This window comes from Pipistrellus kuhlii, unplaced genomic scaffold (genome assembly GCF_014108245.1).
Source record: "Pipistrellus kuhlii isolate mPipKuh1 unplaced genomic scaffold, mPipKuh1.p scaffold_m20_p_1, whole genome shotgun sequence".
Classification (NCBI taxonomy): domain Eukaryota; kingdom Metazoa; phylum Chordata; class Mammalia; order Chiroptera; family Vespertilionidae; genus Pipistrellus; species Pipistrellus kuhlii.
The window spans coordinates 26,426,764-26,451,705 of record NW_023425404.1 but is presented as its reverse complement, the minus strand read 5'-3'; the positions used below and the strand labels follow the sequence as shown (position 1 = coordinate 26,451,705).

General features: G+C 45.4%; 1 protein-coding gene across 7 annotated transcripts in view; it reads left to right on the top strand.

Annotated features, from left to right (window-relative positions):
- SAMD4A (sterile alpha motif domain containing 4A) overlaps positions 1–24,942 on the top strand; it is a 215,910-nt gene that overhangs the window by 161,305 nt on the left and 29,663 nt on the right. For 5 of the 7 annotated variants that reach the window (XM_036436185.2, XM_036436167.2, XM_036436193.2 and 2 more), the window contains 3 exons: positions 9,186–9,449; positions 20,332–20,441; positions 23,039–23,125. In XM_036436185.2, coding sequence (XP_036292078.1) covers positions 9,186–9,449; positions 20,332–20,441; positions 23,039–23,125 — 461 coding nt within the window. The remainder of the gene's footprint in view (positions 1–9,185; positions 9,450–20,331; positions 20,442–23,038; positions 23,126–24,942) is intronic. The other 2 variants (XM_036436201.2, XM_036436209.2) reach the window with 1 other exon arrangement.

Here is a 24,942-nt window from a genome sequence, read left to right as displayed (position 1 = left end):
ATAATACCCAAGTAGATGAGTTGAGAGCAATTACGTAAACGCTGTTTCTCTGGGGTAGGGAAGCACGGTATGGTTTAAATGAAAAATGCAGTGCCAAGTCAAACATTCAAATCGTTATGTGTAATTACAGACCACAGTAAATCAATTTTACAAACGCAGTACCAAGCTCTTCATGTTCCAACACCCACAGGGTTGGGTTGTGACAGTTTCGAATTCAAGAAGAGGCTGAACTAGAAGCGAAAGCGGGAATTGGGGTGTGTTGATGTCTCAAGAGCTTGTCTTGAATCACATGGTGATTCAATCAAATATAATTAAGAAGCCAGGAGACCCTAAACCATCCTGTTGCTCTTAATTAACAGCAGCAACAACAAAAATCATCTGATTAGCAACGTAAGCTCAAATCGTGGAGGTTTTTGAATGGTCATCAATGTGTATTGTTACAGTTGACACTTAGATGGATGCTTTAATGAAAACAAGAACCAATTCACTAATCAGTCAATTGCCCTACTAGCCACATTGCTGAGAAACTCGTTCTCTTTCTTCTATCAAGGAACTACCGGTAAGTTAAGAATTAGTCGGGAATATGTAATACATTTCCAATTAGTTACAACCCTTCTCCTGACACTAGAAAGAAAAGGGGAAAAAAAAAAAAAAGAATGTTGCTTGATTGAGGCAAAGGTTCAGAGTTTCATGCTCAGAGAAATCGTGGCACCAGTCATGCACTTGGCTGGTGCTAAGTTGAGACCCAAATGTCAGTAGCTTCATGCATCTGCTAATGATGCCACCGACCCCTGCCTACTCAGTGCCATTGCTTTTAAAAGCCACTTTGCCCTCTTAACTGGGAAACTTTAACCTCCAGTAACCATAAAGATGTTGCCTGGAATTTAGCAAGACGGAGTTAGTAGACAAGATGGTAAAATATTCCTTATTTGCCCCTTTCAAGTGATTGACCCACCTCCCCTTTGATAAGTGTTGCTAGCAGTGTCAAGATGTAAAAGGGTGATACCCTGATGATTTGTTCAGGGACTCTGACCGTGAATTGAGACCGCTGCTCTCAGGGGGCCCTGGTTGCTCAGTCATGAAATCCCGGCTATTGGCCGTTCCAATCTCGGATTGCTTTGCTGGTACCCGTGCTCTGTTAGCAGCCTGGACGTTGTTGAACACAGATGGTCATTGTGTTTTGTAAGCCTAAGAAGTACTCCCTGGATAGGCATGTGAGCTGAGGTCCCCAGTTACAATGTGGAGTTATCTTCTTAGAAAGGGGTAGGAGGGAGATTTTGTCATCAAACATCAATCTTTCTGAGTTTCTCCACCGCCTCTCTTCCTTAAACGCAGTGACATTTTTTACAGATACATTGGAAAACAACAAAGGAAATATCCACTTCAATCCACTCCTGGCCACTTGTTTAACTCAATTACTTTCTTGGTGTCATAAAAAAAATAACTCAAAATCCGCAGCTTTATCGAAGCTCATTTCTGGACATGAGTTCACTCTGTGTGAATAGAAATTCCAGGGACAAACCTCAGGGTTAAGTGTGTATACATATAACTATGCACATGAGAAGAAACATAATGCAGGAAAGGAGAAGTTGACCCAATGTACAGGAACTTTAGAAATAACTGGGCTGATCCCACAGTTCCTTGAATTGGCTTACACATCTGCTCCAGTGTGTTGAATTAGTTCCATGGCTGATGTCATTGGTTTTGATAGAATGGAATGAGAAGAGTTTCCTTTTAGGACTGCTTGAGTTGAAGTTAAATTTGTGAGTAAAATTCTGCTATTTTCTACAAAATGTACGTAGACGGGCTTCTGGTCTAACTTATTTCATAAATAATGACAATGTCACGTCAAAGAGCAGTTATCTAAAAAAGGTTTTCCACGGGATGGCACCCCGTTTTGCCATTATAGAAACTGACAAGAGGGGACAAATGAAATGTCCCAAAGATTAATGCAGCTATAAAAGTCTGCCAGAAACATTCTCATTTGCTTCCTAAAAGCCCAAATGTTTAAGTGATAATGTGAAGGCAGACACATACATCTTTGCTCTGCCCAAAGGCTGAGCCGTCCTTAGAGTAATAAGAGCTGACACGGGTGTCAAGGACTCAGGGTACTGGGAAAACCTCTCAGGTACTTCTCCCTGCACCAGAATGCTTTCGCTTCAGTGCCGTGTGGAGATGAGGTTTCGGGGGGCGGGGTGGGGTGGGGGGGATAGAAGAGATTTCGCTGTGTGTATTTGTCAACCCCGTTGTGATGTTCTTTGCGGCTTCTCCTCCTCCAGGGTGTCCATTTGTTTGGCTTTGTTGCACAGGCAAGCATACACTTTGTCTTCCCAGGAGGAGTGTGGCTTCCTCCCGGGCTTGTCGGGAACTCCCCCTCCACCAACAACATGTTGGCTTGGTAGCATGTTCCCTGCTCTTCCCCCCAGAATGAGGTGGAGTCTGAAGCTGTGTGGGGAAATCATCTTCTGGTGTCCAGATGTTGTGTGAGCACTGGTTTTTTCAAACCTTTGGACAAGAAGCAAAGAGCAAGCATGCAGAGTTGAGGCATATAACCTTCCAGATTTGCTTTTAATCCGTTTCCTGAAGCCACGAGGGCAGAGCATGTTAATTTTAACCTTAGTAATTAATCCTCTTTGCCCCCACTTCCTACACAAATCTGTACTTGGCCATAAATGTGACTGGTGTTACTTTGTCTTTTCTGTTTTTGAAAAAGAAAATTTTTTTTGCATGATGTCACTGATCAAATATTCTGGTTTTGTTTGTTTTTGTTTTTGTTTTTTAAAAATGTATTCTTGTACTCCTATTAATCTTTTCTTCCCCAAAGATTCCCACCACAGGGCCCCAGATTACTGGTTGTGGTACCACAAAACCAACTAAAGAAGAAGAATCGGGTCTAATGTCATTTTGCCACTGAGCTTTGCTAAAACGTCAGTTGTTTTTGTTTGTTGTTAAGCAAATGCCTGAAATAGTCATACAAGTGGTGTTAGCAGAACTGTATTCTTTGAACATGGGAAGCCTTTAGGAGCTGTTCTTTCGATGCTCTGAAATCAGTGCTTTCAGAAGAACTTCTTGGGATGGCACCTGAAAGATGCTTGATGAGCAGACCAAACCCAAGGGCGTGGACAGAAACACTCCCCCAAAAACTTTGAAACAGTAGCAGCGACTGTATATGTTGCAGCTGGCAATGTGTTGAACATTTTTTATCTTTAAACTTGAACATTATCAAACCATATCCTGCAGCAAAACTTAAGAATCACATGTTGTGAGCTCATAGACTGGTGTATTCGCCAAAGATTCTACTGATACTTCTGAATGTCTTTTGGGAGGATATCTAGAAAAGATTGTTAAAATACACCATTAGCAACGTACAAGTAGAATACTTATTGTGTTTTTTCTTTATTATTTTAATATTTGTTTATTGATTTCAAGGAGGGAGGGAGAGGGAGAAAGAGATTGAATCATTGATTGGCTGCCTCCTGCACACCCCCTACTGGGGATTGAGCCTGCAACCCAGGCATGTGCCCTGACGGGAAATCGAACCATTACTTCCAGGTTCATAGGTCGATGCTCAACCACTGAACCACATCAGCTGGACCCTGCATTTTTTCTTACTAAGTGGACATGCAGCTTACATCACCAGAGTAGAAAATTGGCCAGGACCTTTTAATTTAAGAAATAAATCCTAAGGTAATATTTTAAAATCATATGCAAGTGCTTAGTCCCCTTATTCTACTTTCTAAAATTCCCAAATTAAAATGAGTTATTTTTGAAAAGTTGAGTTGTGATAGCAATTGGATTGAGTTCTATCACATGAGTATCTAGAATTTGAAAATTTTACAAAGCACAGCTTTTTCTGCAAGGACAACTTTTCAAGTTAGAAATGGGAAGACTAGCTTAAGAAGAAGAAAGATTAAAATTGCAAATTATGTCTATGCGGCTGAGCTCATATGGTCCTGATGAGAGTGTAGAACCAAAGCTTGGGTTGAGAAGGCAGGTTATTTGGTTTGATGAAAGAGGATGACAATAGAAGTATGAGGATATTTAATGTCCTTTTTTCCTAAAGTCAGATTCAGCAGTCTAGATTCTAGACTCCAGGAAAAAATGCAAATGCTGGAAATAGATGGAAAAATGCAGTGTTAGCAATAAGAAATAATGGTCTGAGGAGATAGAATAACTAGGAAAGGCACACAGAGGACTTGAACCCCACGAGGTCCTGAGGGCATCAGTATTGCCTATGGAAGCCTCACTCAGTAGAGAGAACAGAGAGCAGCAGTCATCTCGGTTTGCTTATTGAGTTTATGACTCAATTTTTAACAACAAAAACAATTGGGAGCAGGGCATGGCTCAGTAGTTGAGCATTGGCCTATGAACCAGGAGGTCACAGTTGGATCCTGTGATGAGAGCATGCAGTGTGGGGCATGCAGAAGGCAGCCAATCAGTGATTCTCTCTCATCACTGATGTTTCTGTCTCTTTCTCCCTCTCCCTTTCTGAAATCAACAAAAAAAATATATTTTTAAAAATGGCAAAAAGAGGTATAAATTCAGCAACATTTAAATGTATTTTTTATAAATTCTAATAACTCTTTACATATGTGTGAAAACCATTGATAGCACAGTATTTCATCTGCTAAAACTGGGTGCACATAGGGACTCTCAGGTCTTTGACAACCCATGGGGCCCACAGCTTACAACTTGGGAATTACTGAATTATGTTGTCTTTCAGGGTGCTTCCAACTCTAAGCCACAGTTATGACTCTGCTCAACATAACAATAATTTTTAAAGCATAAGTTGCATTCAATGTGTACATTTAAAGAGAGCAGAAAAATGTATAATGTGTCTTTAAAAGATCTCCATTGAAGTTTATTATGATAGAGTTTGGTATAAGATCAAGCTTCAGAAATCTGGACTGTGTGCTTATGGGGATCACGTCCCTCTTTGACAGTGATGTATAACACTTAACCTGATGGTGGGCCAAGATGAGAGTTGGATCAGTTTCCCAAGCCTTTCTCTTTCTACAACCCCTGTTATTTGTCACCTTAGAAGGCAGGGAAAAAAAAAAAAAAGTAGTTATACCTCATTTTCTTAAAAGAGAACTAAGTATCCTGAAAAGTTTTCCCCTAAATCTTATTTCACTAATTACAATTTGAGACAGAAGTCAAAGATGGTCAAAGGAAATGGGAAATAAATAGATGTCCAGGCTATCAAGAAAATACTTAAAGGAACAGTACCCAGAGCCAGGTGTTGCATTTTCCCCTAAAAAAGCATTGCAAGGAGTCACAGTGAAGATGTTTGGAGATGAAAGAGAAATCATGAGGTTTGATGAGGTCAAAGGAGTTGGCTGGCCCTGATGGTATGGCAGACTTCATTGACAGATTATAAGACCCTCTGTGCTTGCATCACACATTATTTTTGCTGCTTTTTCATATTTACATTAGACCTGTTCAGTGTTTATTATTTACTTTTGAATGTATGAGTGCCCCCAAAATGACAGTATTCTGCTGACATATATACATGTACATGTGTACATGCCTGAACTTTCTTGTAGAGGTTACTAAAAATATAAGCAGTATTGAATCTAAACTGTACATAAGATTAAGTCTAGCTTCAATTTTTCCAGAGCAAAAGAGGCACGATCTTGCCTCCCCTGTAATTTTTAGTCTGATTTTCAGGATGATGAATCCATCCTGAAACACACTGTCCCTTCGCTCTCACCTTTAGGAAGTCACAAATGTAATATGAATTTAGGACCTGAGTTCTACTGGAACCTGCCCATTACTAGTATATGCTGAGATTTTCCCCCCAAGATGTACTTCATTCTGCATCTTTGGAACATGATTTTGGGGCAGCTCACAGGGGAATGAAGCATTAGCTGCTGTCTGCTGCACAGCGGTCAGCAAGCAAAAGCATTCAAAAGGTCTGCCTCTAGCTGGAGTCATCCTGGGGCCACTGATGCAGTGCTGCCAAGCTTCTCAGGTGTCTCTCTGCTACCTCTCCTCCTTTCTCATAGGAAAGGGAGTTTATTTTTGCCTGATTATCAATTCTCCCTCTATTTGTCACCACTTCAGATGAGTGTTTTTGTTTTTTTTCTGGCTAAAAAAAAAATAAATAAATAAAATAAAATGAAGCAATGGGCCAACCGTCGATCCTGTGCCGCTGGCCACCTCTTTAATTCCACAGTCACGTGGCCTATTTTCTTGCACTCTTCCTGCCATAGCATTTGTTATTCCCTTTACCACTTTATGCCAAAGTACTCCCTCACACAAAGCAACATTAAAATTGGCTTTGAGGTCACTGTTGCCTCCACTTGAAGATCTATCTTCACCCCAAAGTGGCACTATTGGCAGGTCGCCTGTTACCTGCTTCCGTCTCCTTCCAAGGGGTTAGACAAGCCTGTTTCACCTCGTTTCTCTTTAAAGAAATCGGGTCTTTGCCCAGCACGACTTTGCTTTGATCGAGGTGTATGTCCAGCCTGGCTCTAATCCCTCTCTGAAGGTCAGAAGTGTAGTGTGAGACAGTTTGCTTGGTTGCTATGGCTGGGTGATCCTGATTTTGCCTGAGACATTTCTGGGTTTGGTGCCAGCTGTGGGAGTCTTTAGGGTTTAGACAGGGAGGAAGGGAGGGGCCTTTAGTAGAAAGTCATTGGGAAAAGGCCCAGGCACTTGAGGTATAATTGATGTTTTATTAGAAGCAGAGGCCAAGTTCATACCATATCCCCTGTGACTTCAGTCAGGCTCAGGAATGTGTGAGGAAATGGGTGTAGATTTCAACGAATAAATCCCTATAAATCCCATTAAGTTAGGTAAACATTTAGTTCCATTCTCGGTAGCTAGTGGATTCCCTGGATATTCACACCTTCCCCAAGGATGCCCATCTGTAGGGAGGTGACCTGGACTTTAAGGAAACTTTCTTTAGATGGGAAGAAGCAAATTGGCTCCATCCAAGAATGAAATTCAGCTACATTTGTGTGGTGCTGTCCTTAGCATCTAAGGATCTTAGCAGTGTTATTACCCATGGCTATGGATTCAGTTACTGCTGTTAACCAGGCCGTTCCATCAGCTACCAGCTGTATAGCTCTCTTTGGCAAGGTCTGTTTCTATGGTTTCAGGCTCACTCCCATCCTGGCTGGGAAGAGGAGCACCATGTCCACTTGGGGCATGCTTGGCTGGCACCATTCAGAGCACCCACCAGATATTCTGAAATGACTGCAAAGGTAGCAGAAAGCAAAGCGTCTACGCTGAAACATCCCAGCACTTGGGTAGCCCTGACCAAGTCTCCCCAATTTTATATAAATACTTAGACAGGCATGAAATGGATTTTCTGGATGTCTGGCTTTTCTTCCTATTGGCTTCTCTTCATTTTTGCTGCTGCTTCCTTTTTATTTATTTATTTTTCTTTTCTTGAGGTTTTGTGTGTTTTGTTTTGTTTTTCTCCTCCTTTTTCTCTTGCTAATTCTGATCCAACCAGGTAGCAATGCATTTTCCAGGGAGCCTTTTAAATAGTGTCTTCCATAGTCCATTTAGTGGAAATGCAAGCTGTTTCAGCCCGTCAGGGTAAAAAAAAAAAATTTTCCTAATATTCCCTTTGCATATTTTTAAGTTAGATGATAATTCCTTGCCTTTGATAGACTCTACTCAAATTAGAATTTTTTTCAGATTAAAAATACTAATCTCAGCCCCCTCCCCCCTTTGTGTTGTTGTTGTTGCTGAAGAAGTTTCTAGCCCTTTTGCCTATCCACCCTTTCACACGCAAGGCTGCCCTTCTGGCCACACAAAGCCAGTTGGAAACCTGGACAACAGCGGTGTGAGCCCGGGGCGCTCAGGGCCTGGTTCACGTCAGCTGACCACGAGAGCCAACCCACAAAACTACTGTCCCACACACACTTTTTGAAAACCTTTTTGGCTCTGGTGTTTCTCTTTTTACGTGGGGCCCAGGCAATGCGTGGGCCAGGTCTTTCTGTGGGTACTGGCCCACCACAAGCACAATCTAACAAAAAGCAGGACTTCCTACACGGGCATGTCGGGTCTGCTTACCCCCGCCCCCCCAAAAAAAATAAACAAACAAACAAAAAAAAAACACAGAAAGATCGACGGCTGGTCTGGCCTCAGGAGAGCAAGGACCTCGCTGGAGAGGCTGGAGTCTTGATGGGCCTTCATGGTTCCCCCGAAAAGTGTTTTAAAACGCGTGCGGCTCAGTTCCATGTCAGCCCTTCAGAGTCCAAACAAGCCGGACCTGTCAGGAGGCGGCCCTGGGCGGGCGTTATGAATAGGCTCCTGTTGTAAAGCCGTGGCTTCACACGCCCAGAAAAGCCAGCCGAGGGGAACACCGGCTCCCTCTGCATTGATTTTGGTCAGATCCCTCCCTCCAATGACCTCAATTTCATTTGGCTAGTTATGTGAGACGTGTTGCTTTTTTCTGGTTTTCTGGAAAAGAAATTAAACACGGGGGGCCCCCCGCAGATGTGGCCCGCGGTGCGGAAGGGCTGGACATGCCGGTGGAAACCGTGCCCGGCTTCCCCAGAGCGCCCCGCTGGCTTCTGAATGAAGGCCTTGTTACCTGGAAGTGTTTTCAATATAAAGTTTGGCATCGCCCTGTGGAGCCGCGGGAAAGAATCGGCCCTTTCACACAGGGCTGTCCGCTCCCTGAGGTCCGCGTTAGCATCGGGGCCCCCGCTAAGCCTGCGCCCCTTTGCAAGGGAATAGTCCCCTGAGTCCTGGTGAAGGACCAGTCCACCTTCTTCTAGTTCAGCCCAACAGAGGTCCCTGCTGGCCGGGAAGTCCACCCTAACGACACGGGTAAGGCCAGCTTTGTGTGTTTAAAAAATCGCCCAGCACGTGTTTTTGCCACTCTTGGCAGATGGCCGCTTTGCCAAGCTGTCAAGTCTGCCCTAATGAATGGCTCGACTCCTATGAATCCTGATTTCTAGAGTCCAGCCCCTAAAGGCTAAGGTCAACAGATGTGGGCGCTGTAGGTGCAGCCTTCCTAGAGAGACCCAACCCCCCAAGAGGTCCAGGCGGGACCCTGATATCCACCCCCAGGGGAAGGGCCCGGCCAAGCCGGCAGCCTCTGTGACCGCTGACGGAGTTGTGAGACAGCTAGCGGCTTCTCTCAGGGGTGTTGTGGGTTCTTCTGCGGCCCAGACTCAACGGGGGGCAATAACCTATTTCATTTCATTTTTATTTTCCAGTTCTCTCAGGCCAGGCACACCACAGCCCTTTGAAACGATCTGTGTCCCTTACCCCACCCACGAGTGTGCCAAACCAGCCTCTAGGACATGGATGGATGTCTCATGAGGACTTGCGAGCTAGAGGACCCCAGTGCCTCCCATCCGATCATGCCCCCCTGTCTCCACAAAGCAGTGTAGCCTCTTCAGGAAGTGGTGGGAGTGAACACTTAGAAGATCAGACCACTGCACGTAACACATTCCAAGAAGAAGGTAGTGGTATGAAAGGTGAGTGACGGAATGAGAAACAACCGCGATAGGGCCCCCCCCCCCCCTTTATCCGGAGTCAGAGGGTAAGAGGAGAGGGAGTCGGCCAGAGAGAAGGAGCCCACGCCCTCCCCAGCCCCGTGTGTTGGGCTCCTCTAAGGTAGAGCTTCTGTCCTGGGTTGACCACGGAGGAAAGGGCTCGGATCCACCTTCCAGGGCTTCTTGCCAAAACCCGGGAAGCAAGACCAGAGCGAGAGAGTTCAGCGCCCTTTTTAATGAATTCAACTTCTCAAGGCAGTGGCTTGCAGACAAGCAAATGAGTCACAGCCGACGCTGGTAGGATCTACTGCTTGCACGCCCGTTGCTCAGCCTGCCCTGTCTGTAAAGATGCTGAGCCGCTCCAGCCTTCTACCTTCTTGGCCGAGTGTTGCCATAGCCAGGGAGCCTTCAACCATTTAGCAAAACAAACCATAGGGTCTTTTTTTTCCCCCCCCAACCTCTCTCAATGCAGAGCTGTAGCCGTGCTTCCTCTCTCTCTCTCCTTTTCCTTTGATATCCAAAGGAGCCTTTCAACCCTCTTCTCTGCTTCTGTTGAAGGGATAGCGAAATATCATTGGGAATTGGACAGTGTTTTTTAAGCCCGATAACAGGTTTGCATACAGATGATACAGACCTTTTGTGCAGCATAAACAAATGTTCCTACATTGCCCGCTAAACCTACCCTCCTCTGAAAAGACTCATCAAGAGATAAAGACCTCCAAATTACCCATGATAGGTTCAAAGAGGATTCGTGTGTTCTGTATTTCTAAACACCAGCTATTCAAGGATGTGGGAGTCCTCGGGGAAAGGTGCTCATCAGAGACACACTAATAACAATTGAGGAGGGAGACGCAGTCACTAGTCGTGTGTCTGGGCCTCGGAGGCCGGGGGCGGGGGAGGCGCTGAGAACGCTGCCTCTGCTGGCATTCATAGTCCTGAGGTTTTGCTGTTTCTGATCTTTCCCTTGAAAAGGGTCCGTGTTGACACAAGAGGCTCTGTGCAGAAGCCTGGCACAGAAAGATACCCACAACTACCCAGAAAGGTGCCAGCTGTGAGGGAGCACCAGACCAAAAATGGGATGAAAGGGAAGCGCTGCTCATCCCATCCCCGGCGGGCCCTGGGCTGAGTGTGCAGAGCATGCGGGCGTGTCCTGATGTTTTCCTGTACGGATACCAATGGGTCTTTAAACGTGTTTACAGGCTCCCTGAAAAAGTGTTTACGATGTCTCCTTTGGGCATGAAGGGGATAGGTGTCCTCTCTCTCACACACCGTTCTCAGGGAAATGTGCCATCATTTCAGAGATGTACAATAGTAAAATCCATTTCTGAACTCATGCTACATGGTTTTGTGCTCACGCAGCTGAGCCCCCGGGGACCGGTCACAGGTGAGGCCGGGCCAGGCTTTGGGTTAGCCAGCAGGGCAGCGCTCTCTGGGGCAGCGAAGTGCCTGAGGGACCAAGGCGGGCAGAGGCAGCCGCTGCTCTGGACCAGACTTTTCCAGGCGAAGTGGCATGAGGGTATGTTTCCAAGCAGTCGCACATGTGGTCCTAGCTGGTGATTGTGGGAAGAAAAGGCCTTGCCTTTGTCTTGAAGGGCAAGGAAGGTCCGGGGGAAGGCCGTCCAGCAGGCTGCAGACCTCTCCCCGAGAGGAATGCTGATCCCTCCGTTCTGTACGGGGGGGTTGTTTGCTTTTCTTCCCTTCTTCCCTTTACTCCCCCTTCTTTTTCTTTCTTTTTTCTTCTTCTGGAAGCCTTCGCACACCTTAGTCATTCTCTCAGAGTAGGCAAAGGTGTGCTTGCTCATGGCCTGCTGGCATGTTGAGCTGAGAAATTAGTAGAGCGAGCATGTTTTTGAAGAGATATAAATGAAAGAAAAATTGCATCAATGTCCTATCCCTGTTCTAGAATAAAAGCCAAAATATTCCAGAGTTCCAGGCCTATCCCATAGCCTGTGTATGCTTCTTCAGTGCCTTTCTTTAGAATTGATGAGAATTGTCTCCTTGGATCTTCTTCCGTCAAAAAAAGATCTGACATCCAAGATTTTCTTTATTGGGCTGAGGGCTACTGGGGACTGGGGCACTCTCTTCCTGTGTGCCCACCACCTGCTGACCCATTAGGCTGCTCTCCTCCCAAAGAGTCGGATTGGGGTTTACAGTATAAGGCCCTTAGCAAACCAAAGGGCAACACATATTCGAAGGATGGAACGTGAGTGATAAGGAAGGATTCTATTTGAGGGAAAAGTATATCCATGCCCGAAAACAGCAGCATTCCCCAGTTGGGGGCCAGTGTTTGTGAAACCCGAGGGCCCCTCCCCCAGCCCTGCCTGGACAGGTCCTCAGGGGGTGGCCACCGCTGGGATGGCCTCCTGGGACAGCGCCGGAGAAGCGGCCTGAACAGGCCTGACCCAGGAGGGTGTCATTGGAGTCCCAGGTCCAAGAGCAGATGCTGGTTTAAATTTCCAAATGTAATTCCTCTTTTCTGAGAAATGAAATAGTAAGAAATCTGATGAAGTGCTTTTAAAAAGAGCCAGCAATTCCTCGCGGATTCACAGCTCTTTTTTCTTGTGACCAGGCCCTTTGGCGGGAGGGTCAGCCCTTTCCCGCTGCTCGCTGGTCCACCTCGGGACGCCATCAGCTAATTGCTGTTTTTCTAAATTTTAAACGCCCCATTTACGGGAACAACAAGGAAGCTATAGTAGAATTTGGAGGAGTTCCAAATCTCCAGGGGATGCATGTCAGCCCTCACCCCGCACCTTGGGGAAAGAATAAAAAGTCACCATAATTGAGTTTAATTTAGTGTGAATTCATCGTTCTTGCCAACAGCTTGTGCGTACCTTGCTGAAACACTGCATTCATCCGTTTCTCCCTTTTCATCTAGACAGAGCAGCCAGATTTGGCTATGAATTGTCCCTGAGAAATGTGCCTCTCAGGTCAAAAGTGTGAAATAAAGCTCACGGCCCAGCATTCTTACTCTTTTCATTTTTTCATAAACATGGATCTCACCCTTTTTTCGTCACCACGTCAGCTCTCCCTGCCAGGGATTCTCACTAAATTCTCTCCCAAGTAGACCAGCTCCTGCTCTCAGAGGATTAGCATCATCTGCCGGCTTGGATTTGTTTTTCCTTTTATAGTAAATAGCCATCCTGAGGGTTTAAGTCAGCTCCAAAGCACGATTGGCTGGCCCTTGGGGCAGGGATCTCAGAGGAATGCCTCAGGCCGCGGGAAGAATGGGATCATCTACTCATCTGGAGATTAATGGCCAGAAGTGAGATCCTGAATGGGAATAAGAAAGCTTCCCCCTTTGGCATTCACTGCGGAGGCTGCTGCTTTTACTTGTTTGGACTAAATATGCTGGTTGTGGTTTCTAAATTCAGTTGCCCTTGTTCTTTACAAAAAAAAAAGAAGTCACAGTGGCTTCTCCCAGGGGAACAAGTCTTGACTCTGAGTCGGTACTCAATAATATCCCCCTTTTCCTCAGCATCACGTGAGTGGAACCTTCTCTCTCACCTCTTCTCTCTCATTGCAAAGCCCATGGGTGGCCAAGAGGGGAAAAGAAGACATTTCTATATTTTCCTAGAAAGAAGAGAAAATGTGGAAGAGAAGTCTATTTGTGGTAGAATAAGCATATTCACCCTCATATTAGCAGCGTGTCCTCAGAAATGTAGAGACTCAACAACTGAAGACTTACCCAAAGACCACAGGGCTGTTGATGGGTGATGTGTCCATGTGACATGGGATCAGAGAGAAGGAAAGAAAGATGGATTAATAGGTTTGTTTTGTCCTCATTCAAGTCAGTTGGCTTTTTTGAGTACCCCCTGAAGGAGGCTTTGGACTAGCTTTTGGGGAGACAGAGGCAGAAGAGATTATTCCTACCTCAAGCGATTCACTACCACCCGAGAAACAAACATTCATGATGTGGGTGCACAGCTGTGAAAACTTCTTGTCTTGGAGACTTGCTCTGGATCAGGGTTGGTACCAAGAAGTCAAGGACAGTTCCTAGAGGAGGAGAGGCCTGGAGCTGAGTCCCCAAGTATGATTAGAGGTCAGCCAAGTATAGGAGGTGAGGGAAAGGCAGAGAGAACAGCAAATGGGAGAGCCTGAGACAACTTGGTCAAATAGGTTTGATAGCTTAAGTGTTAAGGACACATGGGAAAGGGGTCTGTAGAGGGAAGAGCCAGATGCTAGGCTTCCTACAGGATTTTGTGTCCTGAAGTTGGTAGAAGCTGTTGAAGGAATTTCAGCAGCAGAATGATCTGCTTACATTTGCATACTAGAAATAGGACCCTCGCAGCAGCGTGGAAGATAAATGAGAGGCAGAAGGAGACAGGGGATTCTGGATTTGGAAACCAACTGAAAGCTGGAAGGAATTTCAGTAATTGAGGAGGAACAGGAATATGGACCAAGGCAATTGGCATTGAGAATGTGAAGGAGTAAGTTCACAGGATCTTGATGAAATGAATGTACACTAATGGAATGTCGACTGACGGAGTGAGAGGAATCTAGGATGATGCCCACATTTCTGCCTGGGGCATCTGCATAGCCCATGGTATCACCTATAGCAAAGGGTATATAGGAGAAGAAAGAGTTTGGGGGGGACAGTGGGGGACAGGATGAGTGAGGGAACCTGTATAACATTCCAGTGGAGGCGAGCCAGCCAGGACCACAGTGGACCATGCCCTTCGCTGGCCCTCCCTTTTAAAGAGCCTGGCTTCTCTCCTCACCTGCACAGTTTAAACATTATGCTTATCTGCCTTGAACTTCATTGGGGGACTTCATTCCAGATTTCTGGCTAGTGAAGCCCATAGCTTTGGGCCTCAGGGTGAGACTTTCTCGTTGCAGTTGTCAGGGTGAGAGGGATAGAGATTGGAGGTCTGTTTTTTCTGATATGAGCTTCAGCCTCACCATTACAAATTAACTGGGTACACCTATGATGTGAGGTATTATATTAAGACAAAAATATAGAGGTAACTGAAACTGTCATGTGTTTTGGATTCAGACATGATAAAGGTCAGTAAGGAGGCTTGGCTCCAGTAACCTTGATAGAAATAGCAATTAAGAATGGAGTAGACCAGTGACTGTGGAAATATGCTCAGTTTGCCTTTTCTAAGAAGTTTTTTTTTTAGATGAAAATTATGTAAACATATTTTTCTCGATAGCGAAGGAAATATATTGCCTATTCTGAAATAGCTGCTTCATGGTTTTGAGTTTTTTTCCTTTTGAACCTCTGCCTGCCTGAGAATGAAATTAGAAAAATTATTGAGAATTATTAAGAAAAAGGAAACCGTCAGGAGCCTTTGTGAGAAGGCTGGGAACACAGCACATCTGAGGGTCATAAAGGGGAGTGCCGGAGAGGGAGCACTATAGCTCCACACGTTTGGCTGGGACGCTTTTCAGCATGGCTGTCATGGAAACGAGTCACTATTTTCTGAATGTTGACTTTCTAGGCACTTGAATTCATGTAACTTAGAAGCCAGGATTTAGTAAATTTGCTTTACTTTCTCTATTCTCAAATGCCAAAATATGACCTGCACAGATAGGTCTTATGCTACCTCTTTCACACAGGCTGAGAGCCCTGATGCCTTTGAAAAGCAAATCCAAGACTCTCCCACATTCTAAGGTCCTGAGACTTACAGGCAGCATTCCTGACCAAGTATGTGTCGTTCTGTAAGGACTATGCAGGCACCCAGAGGGCAGCTTTTGACATGGAACCCAACTGCTATTTAATGATGCAAAGTTGGCTCTGTGTAGAACCTATGAACATCATAGCTCATGAAAGCTGCCAGGAGAAGTTTGGTCCCTCCCGTTGTATCGAACCCTTGTAAGTGAGTCTTTTACCCCAAAGTAGACCATCTCTGTGCCTTGCAAGTCCTACGCAGGCTCCCCATGAGCGTGGAGCCCCTCCCAGAGGCCACTGTGGACACGTTCCAGGGTCAAGGAGCACGCTTACAGCTCCACAGGGACCAGAAATCGAGGCGCCTTCTTTCCTTTGCTCGGAAGCAGGGACAGAATTGGGCTCCTTGTTCTGCTGTGGCCAAAAGTACAGTCTTCAGTAATCTTGATGGTGTTGCCAGACTTCTCTTCATTTTAGAAAGGCATGTTCTCAACGCTGAAGAGTTAGGCCCTTGTTACCCCTCAGTTGGCGGCTTTTTTCTTCTCTCCCTCAAAGACCAAGGATGCTGTCATATCTTGGAAGAGAGTTGTCTGAGATTAGCCTGGCTCCCTAATGGGAATTTCTCTTCCATCTTCAGGTACCAGGCCCACCCCAGGTGAGGCCTCATCTCGAAGACAAGGCTATTCATGTTCCTCTCTTCCAGGGATGCCTGGGTTCCCATAGTGGGCCTTTCAGCAATATCGATGCCATCCTTCTCTCTTGTGAGGCCTCCTTGTTGGTGAGGCAACATGGCCTGTTGACCTGACTGGTATTTGCAGCCATTCCCACAGCAGGCATTTGAGAAAAGCAGCCTGAGTTCTAATGAGAACCCAGCTTCTGGCTGAGCTGTTGTACACACCACAGGGCCTCTCTGTGGCTGAGTCATCCAAACTCTAAAAGGGAACAGAAGTCAGCGTAATTGGAAACTTCGTCCCGTTGGTAAAGATCAGCAGGTAAATACAGAGCATATAAAAGATGGGTGTAGCATTATTATCAAAAATGAGAAGACAGACTGCAGAAAGATCTAGAAGGAGCTTCACAAAAGATGAACACTGTGGTACAGGGGCCCAGTGTCTGCACATGGATGGTGGTGCTTTCTCCCAGAAACCTCCTGCCCTTTGGGCTTATCTTCTGTTTTCTTCATGGGCTTCTCTTCCCACGCCTTCCCCTAAAAGTCTGGCACTGCCAGGACTCCCCACCACCACCCTCCTATTTTCACTTGATGCTCTTTCCCTAAGTGACCTCACCCATTTTCACAGCTAACATAACCGTCATGTGCTACTGATGAGGAAAATGGTTGTCTGACTCCAACTTTCTTCAGAGCAGTTGACATCTCCACCTGCTGAGCCAAAGGCAATGGCACTCAACTGATCTAAAGTGGAGTTCACCATCTCCCTCTTCTCACCCTAAGCCTGCTGCTCCCCTGAATTTTCTGTCTTCTCTGACTATCTCTCCAAACCTGAATCAAAGGAACCATTCTGATCAGGCTCCTTTCTCTCTCTGACTCCCTACTCTTTCCTTATCTTCAAGGATTATCAATTCACTCCCTTTCCTTCTCTGTCACTGCCCTCCCCAGCTATCTCCAAGGGCTTGGACTCATCTCCTGGACTCCATTCTCACAATCCTCCAGTCCAGCCTCTCCATTGACAATCGTCATCTTTCTAACATACTCATCTGACTAAGCCTCTGCTGCTCGATTCAGCAGCTTCTCATCACACATAAGATGAAGTCTACCCTCTCTGTTTCAGCATTGCAGATCTCAGTCATCTGACCCCTGGCTATTTGCCCTGCCTTGTGTCTAGCCGTTCTCTATCATTCACCCAAATATGTGCTCGACCCCAAAGGCTCTCTTAGACATGCTCTTTGTTTATACGCTGTTCTGATTTCCCGTGATGGCTTCCTCAATATGGTCTGCCCAGTGATTACAGTTTTACTGCTACTGTGTAGCTATCCCAAGCCCAGTTCCACGCCCCCTAGAATGTTGAGTAGATTTAGCATTTGTTCTGCAGCTATTATAATTTTTTCTTTCTAGATTAAAAGTTCCTTGATGGCAAGGACATGTTTTCTTCACAGAGTTTGGCCTCCATAGAAGGCATTCAATAATTGTGGAGTGAGCAAATATTAGGATGCCCACACCTGGCATGGAAGTCATCCCAGCACATAACAAAGCATATTTCTCTCACACACTGTATAAGGGAGTGACTTCCTAGTCTGGGACTAGGCTAGAGTGTCCATCAGAAGCAGCCTAGATGAAGCTTAAATGGCAGTGTGCCAGCCAGAAATGGGAGGCCAGGAGGCATGTACTCCTTCAATTACACATCAGCCCCTGTTTCTCCCCACTTCTCTGTGTCTACCAATCATAGTTCCAGCTTTGCAGAATGAAAAAGGAAGGTCTGAGGTTATGCTAGGTGATTCTCAGCTTTGCATGTAACCATGTGGCATCTGGACCATGAACAAGTACCTGAGCTTTTAGTTAGAATTCATTTCTGACCAATGTCTTACAGAACCTAGCATCTAAGTATTGGAATGAATTCCTGGCTTGGGAGGAATCAAACAGGGAGGGCACTCTGTTCTCTGGTTTGTTTTCCTTTTAATGGTGTTTTGTTTTCATCCTTGGCAAAGGAAGGTGCCTTGCCGCCAACCAGCGAATGAAGGTTAGTAGGCTATGTTCTTGAGAACTGGGATTTCCTTTTTGTTCATCAGTTCACTTTGCAGGAAAGGAGAGCTGTTTTAGCGCCCAGCACTGAGCAAGGCACTGAGGTGCTTGCTGCACAAGCAGAGTCACATGTACCTGCTCCAGAGACTAGAGCCAAGAAGAGCTTACACTTCCCACAAACATATCCAGAAATAAGGCTTCAGGAAGGCCTACGTCTCCATGCTCTGAAGTTGTGTAGGAACGTCTTCTAGAAAAGGAGCTCCCAGTGACCTGGATTTTGACAATAGGAGTGAGGCAGGCTCTTTCTTTCCTCTAACCAAGGGGACTCTGCTGTCAAATACTTTTATGGAAAGAGACTAGCTCTGATTAAACTGAGATTTGCCCAAGAATTGTACCTCAATCTCTCTGACTCAAAACACTACATTGTCACCTTGGCTTATAAAGCACCCAGTTTTCAACATGATTTAGTAGCTCTGCATTTTGTTTGTTTGATCATGAGTGGATTTTGCATGATTAAGCTATAGGGAACCTAGTGAAAATTTGGCCCATGAAGTTGCTCCATATTCTTTTGTGGTGAATTATGCTCAAATGTGGCATAGGGTTACCCAGACTCCTTTGAGTCATAATCATTTAGTTTTCTAAGCAGCGACTTGGGGCTTTTCAATGATCTAAGGAGCAATCATGAACCCTGGTAACAAAGCAGTAGCATGTCATTGGCCTAAAAGCTGGTGCTGTGATTATTTGCTGCTCACTCTGCAGAACTATGAGCATCGTTTTAACTGCAACAAAAACACGGTGAAAATAAAATCTGATAAAATAGCTCCAGGATGTCGCAGGAGGAAAAGCACCTTCTGAGCTGGCATGTCCTGGACTCTTGATCCAGTTTCAGTTTGAGTTGAGGAGGATGTAAGGGGTTGGTACTATGTGCCTGAGGAAGACCTGTCTTTTTGTGGTTAATGATGATCCCAGAGAGAATCCACTTGTCACAGTAAAATGAAGGGCTCCAAGCACAGAATCAAGTAATTTCTTGCCTGAGATGACTGAATCTGTTCTTAAAATGCCATTGGATACCCAATTCTATTTCTCCAGAAATTCTCCATCCTTGACCTTCCTGCTACTGCAAAACAAAGGATTACCTCACCAGACTACCCTCCCCGCCTATATCTTTGAGTTTCAGGAAGTCATCCCATACTCTCATTTCCTAAGCTTAGGAGGCAGGGCCTGATTTCAGAGTAGGCCAGGCCTCTTTAATCAACCCCAGTTACCTGCTTTAAACATTGAAAAATTGGAAAGTTTCCACTTATTTTGGAGTGTTTGTGCTCTCTGTCAGTGCCTCAGAACAAAGCACTTAGCAATAGACAGTGTCTTGCGATCAGCATGGTTAGAAATGGATAGTATGTTGTAGAAGGCATGAATAACTTTCACCAGTGCTTCAGCATTTCAGAGTACTTTGCAGTCACTGTTTACTCAGCCCTCCCACTGATAGGCTGTTTGGTCCTCGTTTTACATGAAGTTGATACAATGTAGGAAAAGCTGGGGCTCAGGAGACCTGGTCCTCTTCCCATTTCACCACACTTGGTGATCTAGAATTAATGACTTCATCTTGCCATCGGTCTGAGTCAGGGGTTGGAGAAGATTATTCTAGAGACTTCTAAATTTGTTCTGGTTGTAGCAAGGTGATAATTCTCCTGTGGACTTTCAATGGTTACTATTAATTTTCCTAATTCTAGAATTCCAAAGTTGGGGCTTAATTTGGATGTGTTTAGGAATTTCCATTATCCTATGATCTAACCTGATGTATAAGTGCTTGACATTCAAGGAAAATGTCAGAGGCATCCAGATGCATCCCATGGCTTGGAAAAATGGGCAGTGTGCGTGTACATACACACACACACACACACTAGTTTGGAGTTCAGTATGCCCTTTTCCCACGGGAGTATAGGAAGGAAGGAGAGTGATCAGGCTAAGAATGAAAACAGCTCCATCGCTGGTGGTGATGGGGTGTCTTGGCTTCCTGGTTTCCCTCTCATTGGAGAAGTGGAAGAAATAGCATGTGGAGATCTGCACTGAACCTCAAGAGGAATTTATCTTGAGGACGAAGCCTCATCAAACGTAGCTTTAACATTTTAAGTCATTTCTTTCCAAATCAGTAATGAAGTAGTCTGGCTAAAGCAGTGGCCAGTTTTGGGGTCATTTCCTTTTTGGAAATCTTACAGAAGCTATGGATGTTTCTCTGCCAGAAAACGACCCATATTTTCATAGATTGGGATGTAATTTTAGGGAATTCTTATATGCCCTGAAGCCCATGGACCCCAAGTTAGCAATCCCCTCCTCTCAAGTGGAATAAGTGAGTCAGTGGGGCTAGACTGAGAAGATCAGGGCTAGACCCAGACTTCTAAGCCCATAATTTCTGCCAAAATTAAACAAAGTTGTTGTTTTTTTTTTTCTTTTTTCCCTCTGACCATCACCCTCTTTTTCTTTCTCTATCCCCACACCTTTTGTCATCTCTTCCCATGCCCTCTCAATGTCTCTCCCCACCTCCTGCGCATCTTGCACCACAGATGTTCCAGCTTGGTTAAAGAGCCTCCGCCTTCACAAGTATGCTGCGCTGTTCTCCCAGATGACCTACGAGGAGATGATGGCCCTCACCGAGTGCCAGCTGGAGGCTCAGGTATGTGCTCCAGGGACTGTCCCCTGAGAAGGTGCCCTGGGTGGAACTTGAGGTTCAAGGCCAAGACAGAGCTTATTTGGACCCATACCTACACCTTCCCAGTCGGAATTGTCAGGTTCTGGCCAGGGTTGCATGGTGAGTAAGGCTAGGGTCTTGCCTTTAGGGTCCAGTAGGAAATGGAAGACAAGCGGATAACCACAGGGAAAATAAGGGCAAGGTAGAGCATCGGGAAAAAGGTATAACCTAGGTTCGCTCACTAAGTTTTAGGATGCTAGGGAGGAATCGGCAGCGCCTCTTAGAAGTGGAACAATTGACCAAGGTCTCAAAAGAGCCTGTGTCTGCTTATGTTTTCCTTTCCTCCTTCCCTCTGTCCAACCAGGGTGCGCTTGGGGAATAATAGAACGTTTGATTGTCTGTTGTCCAGTCTAGTTACAAATCAACTAAATTCAAATAATTACTGAGCAGAAGCACCAGGTTACACCTCAACACTTGCACAAAAATCATGTTCTGACTGGTCTTAGCTGAGACTGGTGTAAGCTGCACAATATTTCTCCCCTCTAACCACCTTCAATAACGCAGGACAGTTATTGAGATGGGATTCCCTCAGGTCTCAGATTTCATTTCCCTTCTGTGTACCACAAAGGACAAAGTTCCTCCTCCCTTCTAAGGCATCTTCCCCCAAGTGCCGTGGCCAAAGGCCAGGCCCGTCAACAGAACTCCCGAAACTAAGCATGTTTCCTACCACGCTGTGCTGGAGTAAATAGATCTGACTAATGTCTTTGTTTCCCTTGTTTAAAATGCCATTTGCATGTTTTAAATTGACCTCGGTTTCCTTTGAGTAGTGATTTAAAAGAATTAATGGTCTGCACAGGCTAATAGTACCTCCCCCGCAGGAAGAGGAGATTGTGCCATTTGGGGCATAGCTGGTCTGAACACATACCTCCCAGCAGATCCCTGGACTCCCGGTGCACATCAGTTCCCTCAGTTAACCTCTGCTGGCCTGGCTGAATACCAGTATTGAGATGCAAGACAAAACCCAAAGTCACTGCACATTCTCCGAGAATGAAAGGCACTCGTTTCAACTTCCTAAGGCTTCTCTCACTGCTTTTTCATCTCGGTTGCTCCTTGAGATCCCAGGAATTGATGAGAACTGCCTCTCAGGGCATTTTTTTGTCTTTGGGTCATAGTTGAGAAAAAAAATCTAAGTCATCAAAGTTGTTCGACTTCAGGGGGGAAAAAAAACCAAGAAATAATTGATGCAGAGGGCAATGCCAGAGGCCAGCACAAACTTTTCAGAGTGATTTCATTCACTCTAACCCAGAGTCAAGGCCAAACAGAAATATGTCCCCGGTGCTTCATCTTGAGAATGAGTGCAGTTGTCAGTTGACAAGTTAATTTTGCTAAGTAAAGGAGATGTCACTGGGGTTGCCATCTTTCCCTTTTGTAAGAGGAGTGCTATGAAGAGTTTAAGAAGTTTGTATTAGAGACCTGAGTTCAGAAAGAACCTTCTATTTAGAAATTTGCAGTATATATGGTTAACAAGTGTTAAACTAAACCCTTTAGCTCATCATTGCTGCACAATTGAGAAGGTAAGACCCACCACCCTGTGAATCCTAATCATTAACCTGAAGTGAGGACTGAATTGAAGGTTTAAGTTTCCTGACAAAAATTGCCTGTGTGTTGTGAAACCAGCTGGGACCTGTATTGGATTTCACATCTTCTTGAGACGAGAAACATAGGAAAGATTTGAGGAAGCCATGAGTTAACTCTATGGGGTTGGAACTCCAGGGAACCTGGGAGGTAGCCTGGAAAAGAGAAGTGTGTGACTTAAAAATTATCTATAAAGATGCGCTGGCTGGTTTGGCTCAGTGGGTAGAGCATCGGCTTGTGGACTGAAGGGTCCTGGGTTCAATTCTGGTCAAGGGCGTGTACCTCAGTTGCAGGCTCCAACCCTGGCCTTGGTCGGGGCACACATGGGAAACAAACAATTGTGTGTCTCTCTCATGATGATGTTTCTCTCTCCCTCCCTTCCACTTTTTAAAATTCAATGGAAAAAAATACCTTCAGGTGAGAATTAACAAAAAACAAACAGCCCTAGCTGGTTTGGCTCAGTGGGTAGAGCATCAGCCTGCGGGTTTGATTCCAGTCAAGAGCACATGCCCAGGTTGTGGGCTGGATCCCCAAAAGGGGCATTCAGGAAGTAACTGATTAATGATTCTCATCATTGATGTTTCAGCCTCTCTCTCCCTCTCTGAAATCAATACAAATATATTTTAAAACAACAAAGAAGACTATGAAGGAATTTCATGCAGGGAGGAGTAATTGACTATTACCTCTGAATGGTTACAGCTTTCTCTCGCTCTCCTGAAGGTTACAGCAAAAGACACAAGCTCAGGTGGAGCCAGATGGAGTTAGACTATTAAGCAGGAAGAGCTTTCTAGCAATAGGTGCTAACGGGAGAGACAAGTAGATCTGTTGGTCTGCAAACCTGTAGGAACAAAGCAAACAGTAAAGTACTAAATAGCTCCTAGTCTCTAAGCTAATTCTTAAAAATGGTGTGTGTGTTTTTTTTAAATATAACTTTAATTCAATTACAGAATGTTACCAAAGGTGCAAGGCACAAAATTGTCATCAGTATTCAGAAGCTCAAAGAAAGACAAAACCTCCTGAAGTCTTTGGAAAGGGTAAGTTATTCTCGGCCGAGAGAACGTTCCCACCTTCATCACCGGGAAATGGACCGGGGACAAGTGTCACTGGCAGACCTGACAGAGTATGTCACGTTGTTTCCTTATCAAAGTTGGGGAAATGACATGATTCTGAAGCAAAGCCTCCTGGTTATTCATGCTTCCTGACTACCGAGATGTACTTCTTCCCGGGGTCCAGGCAGCCTGTGACTGGCCATCCCAGGCTCAGAGGAAGTGCTGTCAAATGAATTCTTTGTGTCCATTCCCCTCTGTCTTTTGTGCATGTGGCGAGATTAGAGAAGGGTTCCACAATCAGAGGCTGAAATCCTGACAAAACAGTGCAGAGAGTATGCAGTTCTGCCTCATGGCTGCTCTTCTCCCCTCTCTTCCCCCCCCCCCCCCCCCCCCCCCGCCCCGAACCTGGATTTGAGGAAAGCTGTCCCACATAGGCCAACACCAACAGGTGTGCCCCAGGTTCCACTAGAGGGGATCAAAGTCACTTGGCAGACGGCAGCAGCGCTAGCTCTCCAGAGAATAATTTCACACTTTCACTGAACAACAGAATAGGTCCTCATGACTCGGATAGGAACCATCTCAAAAATGCCAAATGCTGAAAAAGTTTATTCCAGTGTTAAAAGCAGTTATCAGCTGCTGCTGTCCCTCTGTGTTTGCTGTCTAAACACATTCTCATCCTATCTTTGTACCCAGACATCACTCTGGAAATGATGTCATTTTTAGGACTTGGTGACTTTATGATTTCATCTGAGGGCCGGAGGAGAGCAGGCCTGGTTCCACACACAGGGAGCCATCTGCTCTGCCCCAGAGCCGCCAGTCCATGCACTGCCGGTGGGAAGTGGTGGAGTGGAGGTGGGAAGTTCAGTAGTTATCTGCTGCCTGCAGAGCTCCAGTGGTGACCTCCTTAGCTATCTCCCAGGCGCCTTTGGAAAAGAGCAAAGTAGAGGTAGGTAGGGCTAACGCTAGTTTTGTGAGCACATACACATTTTAATGCAGTGGTGGACAAATTCATTGGTCAACAGAGCCAAACATCAACAGTACAACGATTGAAATTTATTTTGAGAGCCGTAAACTGACTTCTGTGCATGGGCCACAAAGTTCAATCGCACTGTATGTGCGCACCCGCACATGGTATTTTGTGGAAGAGCCACACTCAAGGGGCCAAAGAGCCGCATGTGGCTCATGAGCTGCAGCTTGCTGACCACTCTTTTAATGCAATGGAAGGTGCGTTTTCTTAACTTATTCACAGAATGTGTGTATACTTTTACAAGCCATATATAGTTATAGTTAGCCCACACAATAGGAGGTAAGGTATATTTAGAGAATATGCACATATGCTTTCTAAGGAGGGTTGCTTTTAAAGCCTCTGGATGGATACGCAGAGACTACTCACATGCACATCCAGGCCCGTTCACAATTAGTTCATTACCATTGACAAGTGACCTGTGCAACTGACCTTGAGGTTATTGCTGTTTTCAAACTTTTATGCTAACTGCTTCACTAAGCAGCTTGTCCAGGGTGAGAATGTTGCCATTTTTAATACCCTTCTCTTTTGGGAAGCATTGAAAAGGCCGGTGTTGGCCTTCTCTGTTAGGAAGCACAGAGAACATTTTGCGTAGGGATTACATTGCTCAGTGTGATGGTGAAGAGTGATTTGCCCCCCGTATTTTTGGAGCATTCTTCAGGAACTCATTCCTGCCCCATCCCTGAGGAAGCACACACACAGACAGAGGTGGAATGGCTGTGAGCTGTGCTCCCTGGGGTCCGGGGCCGAATCAGTGTGTGGAAGCCCTGATGTGCCC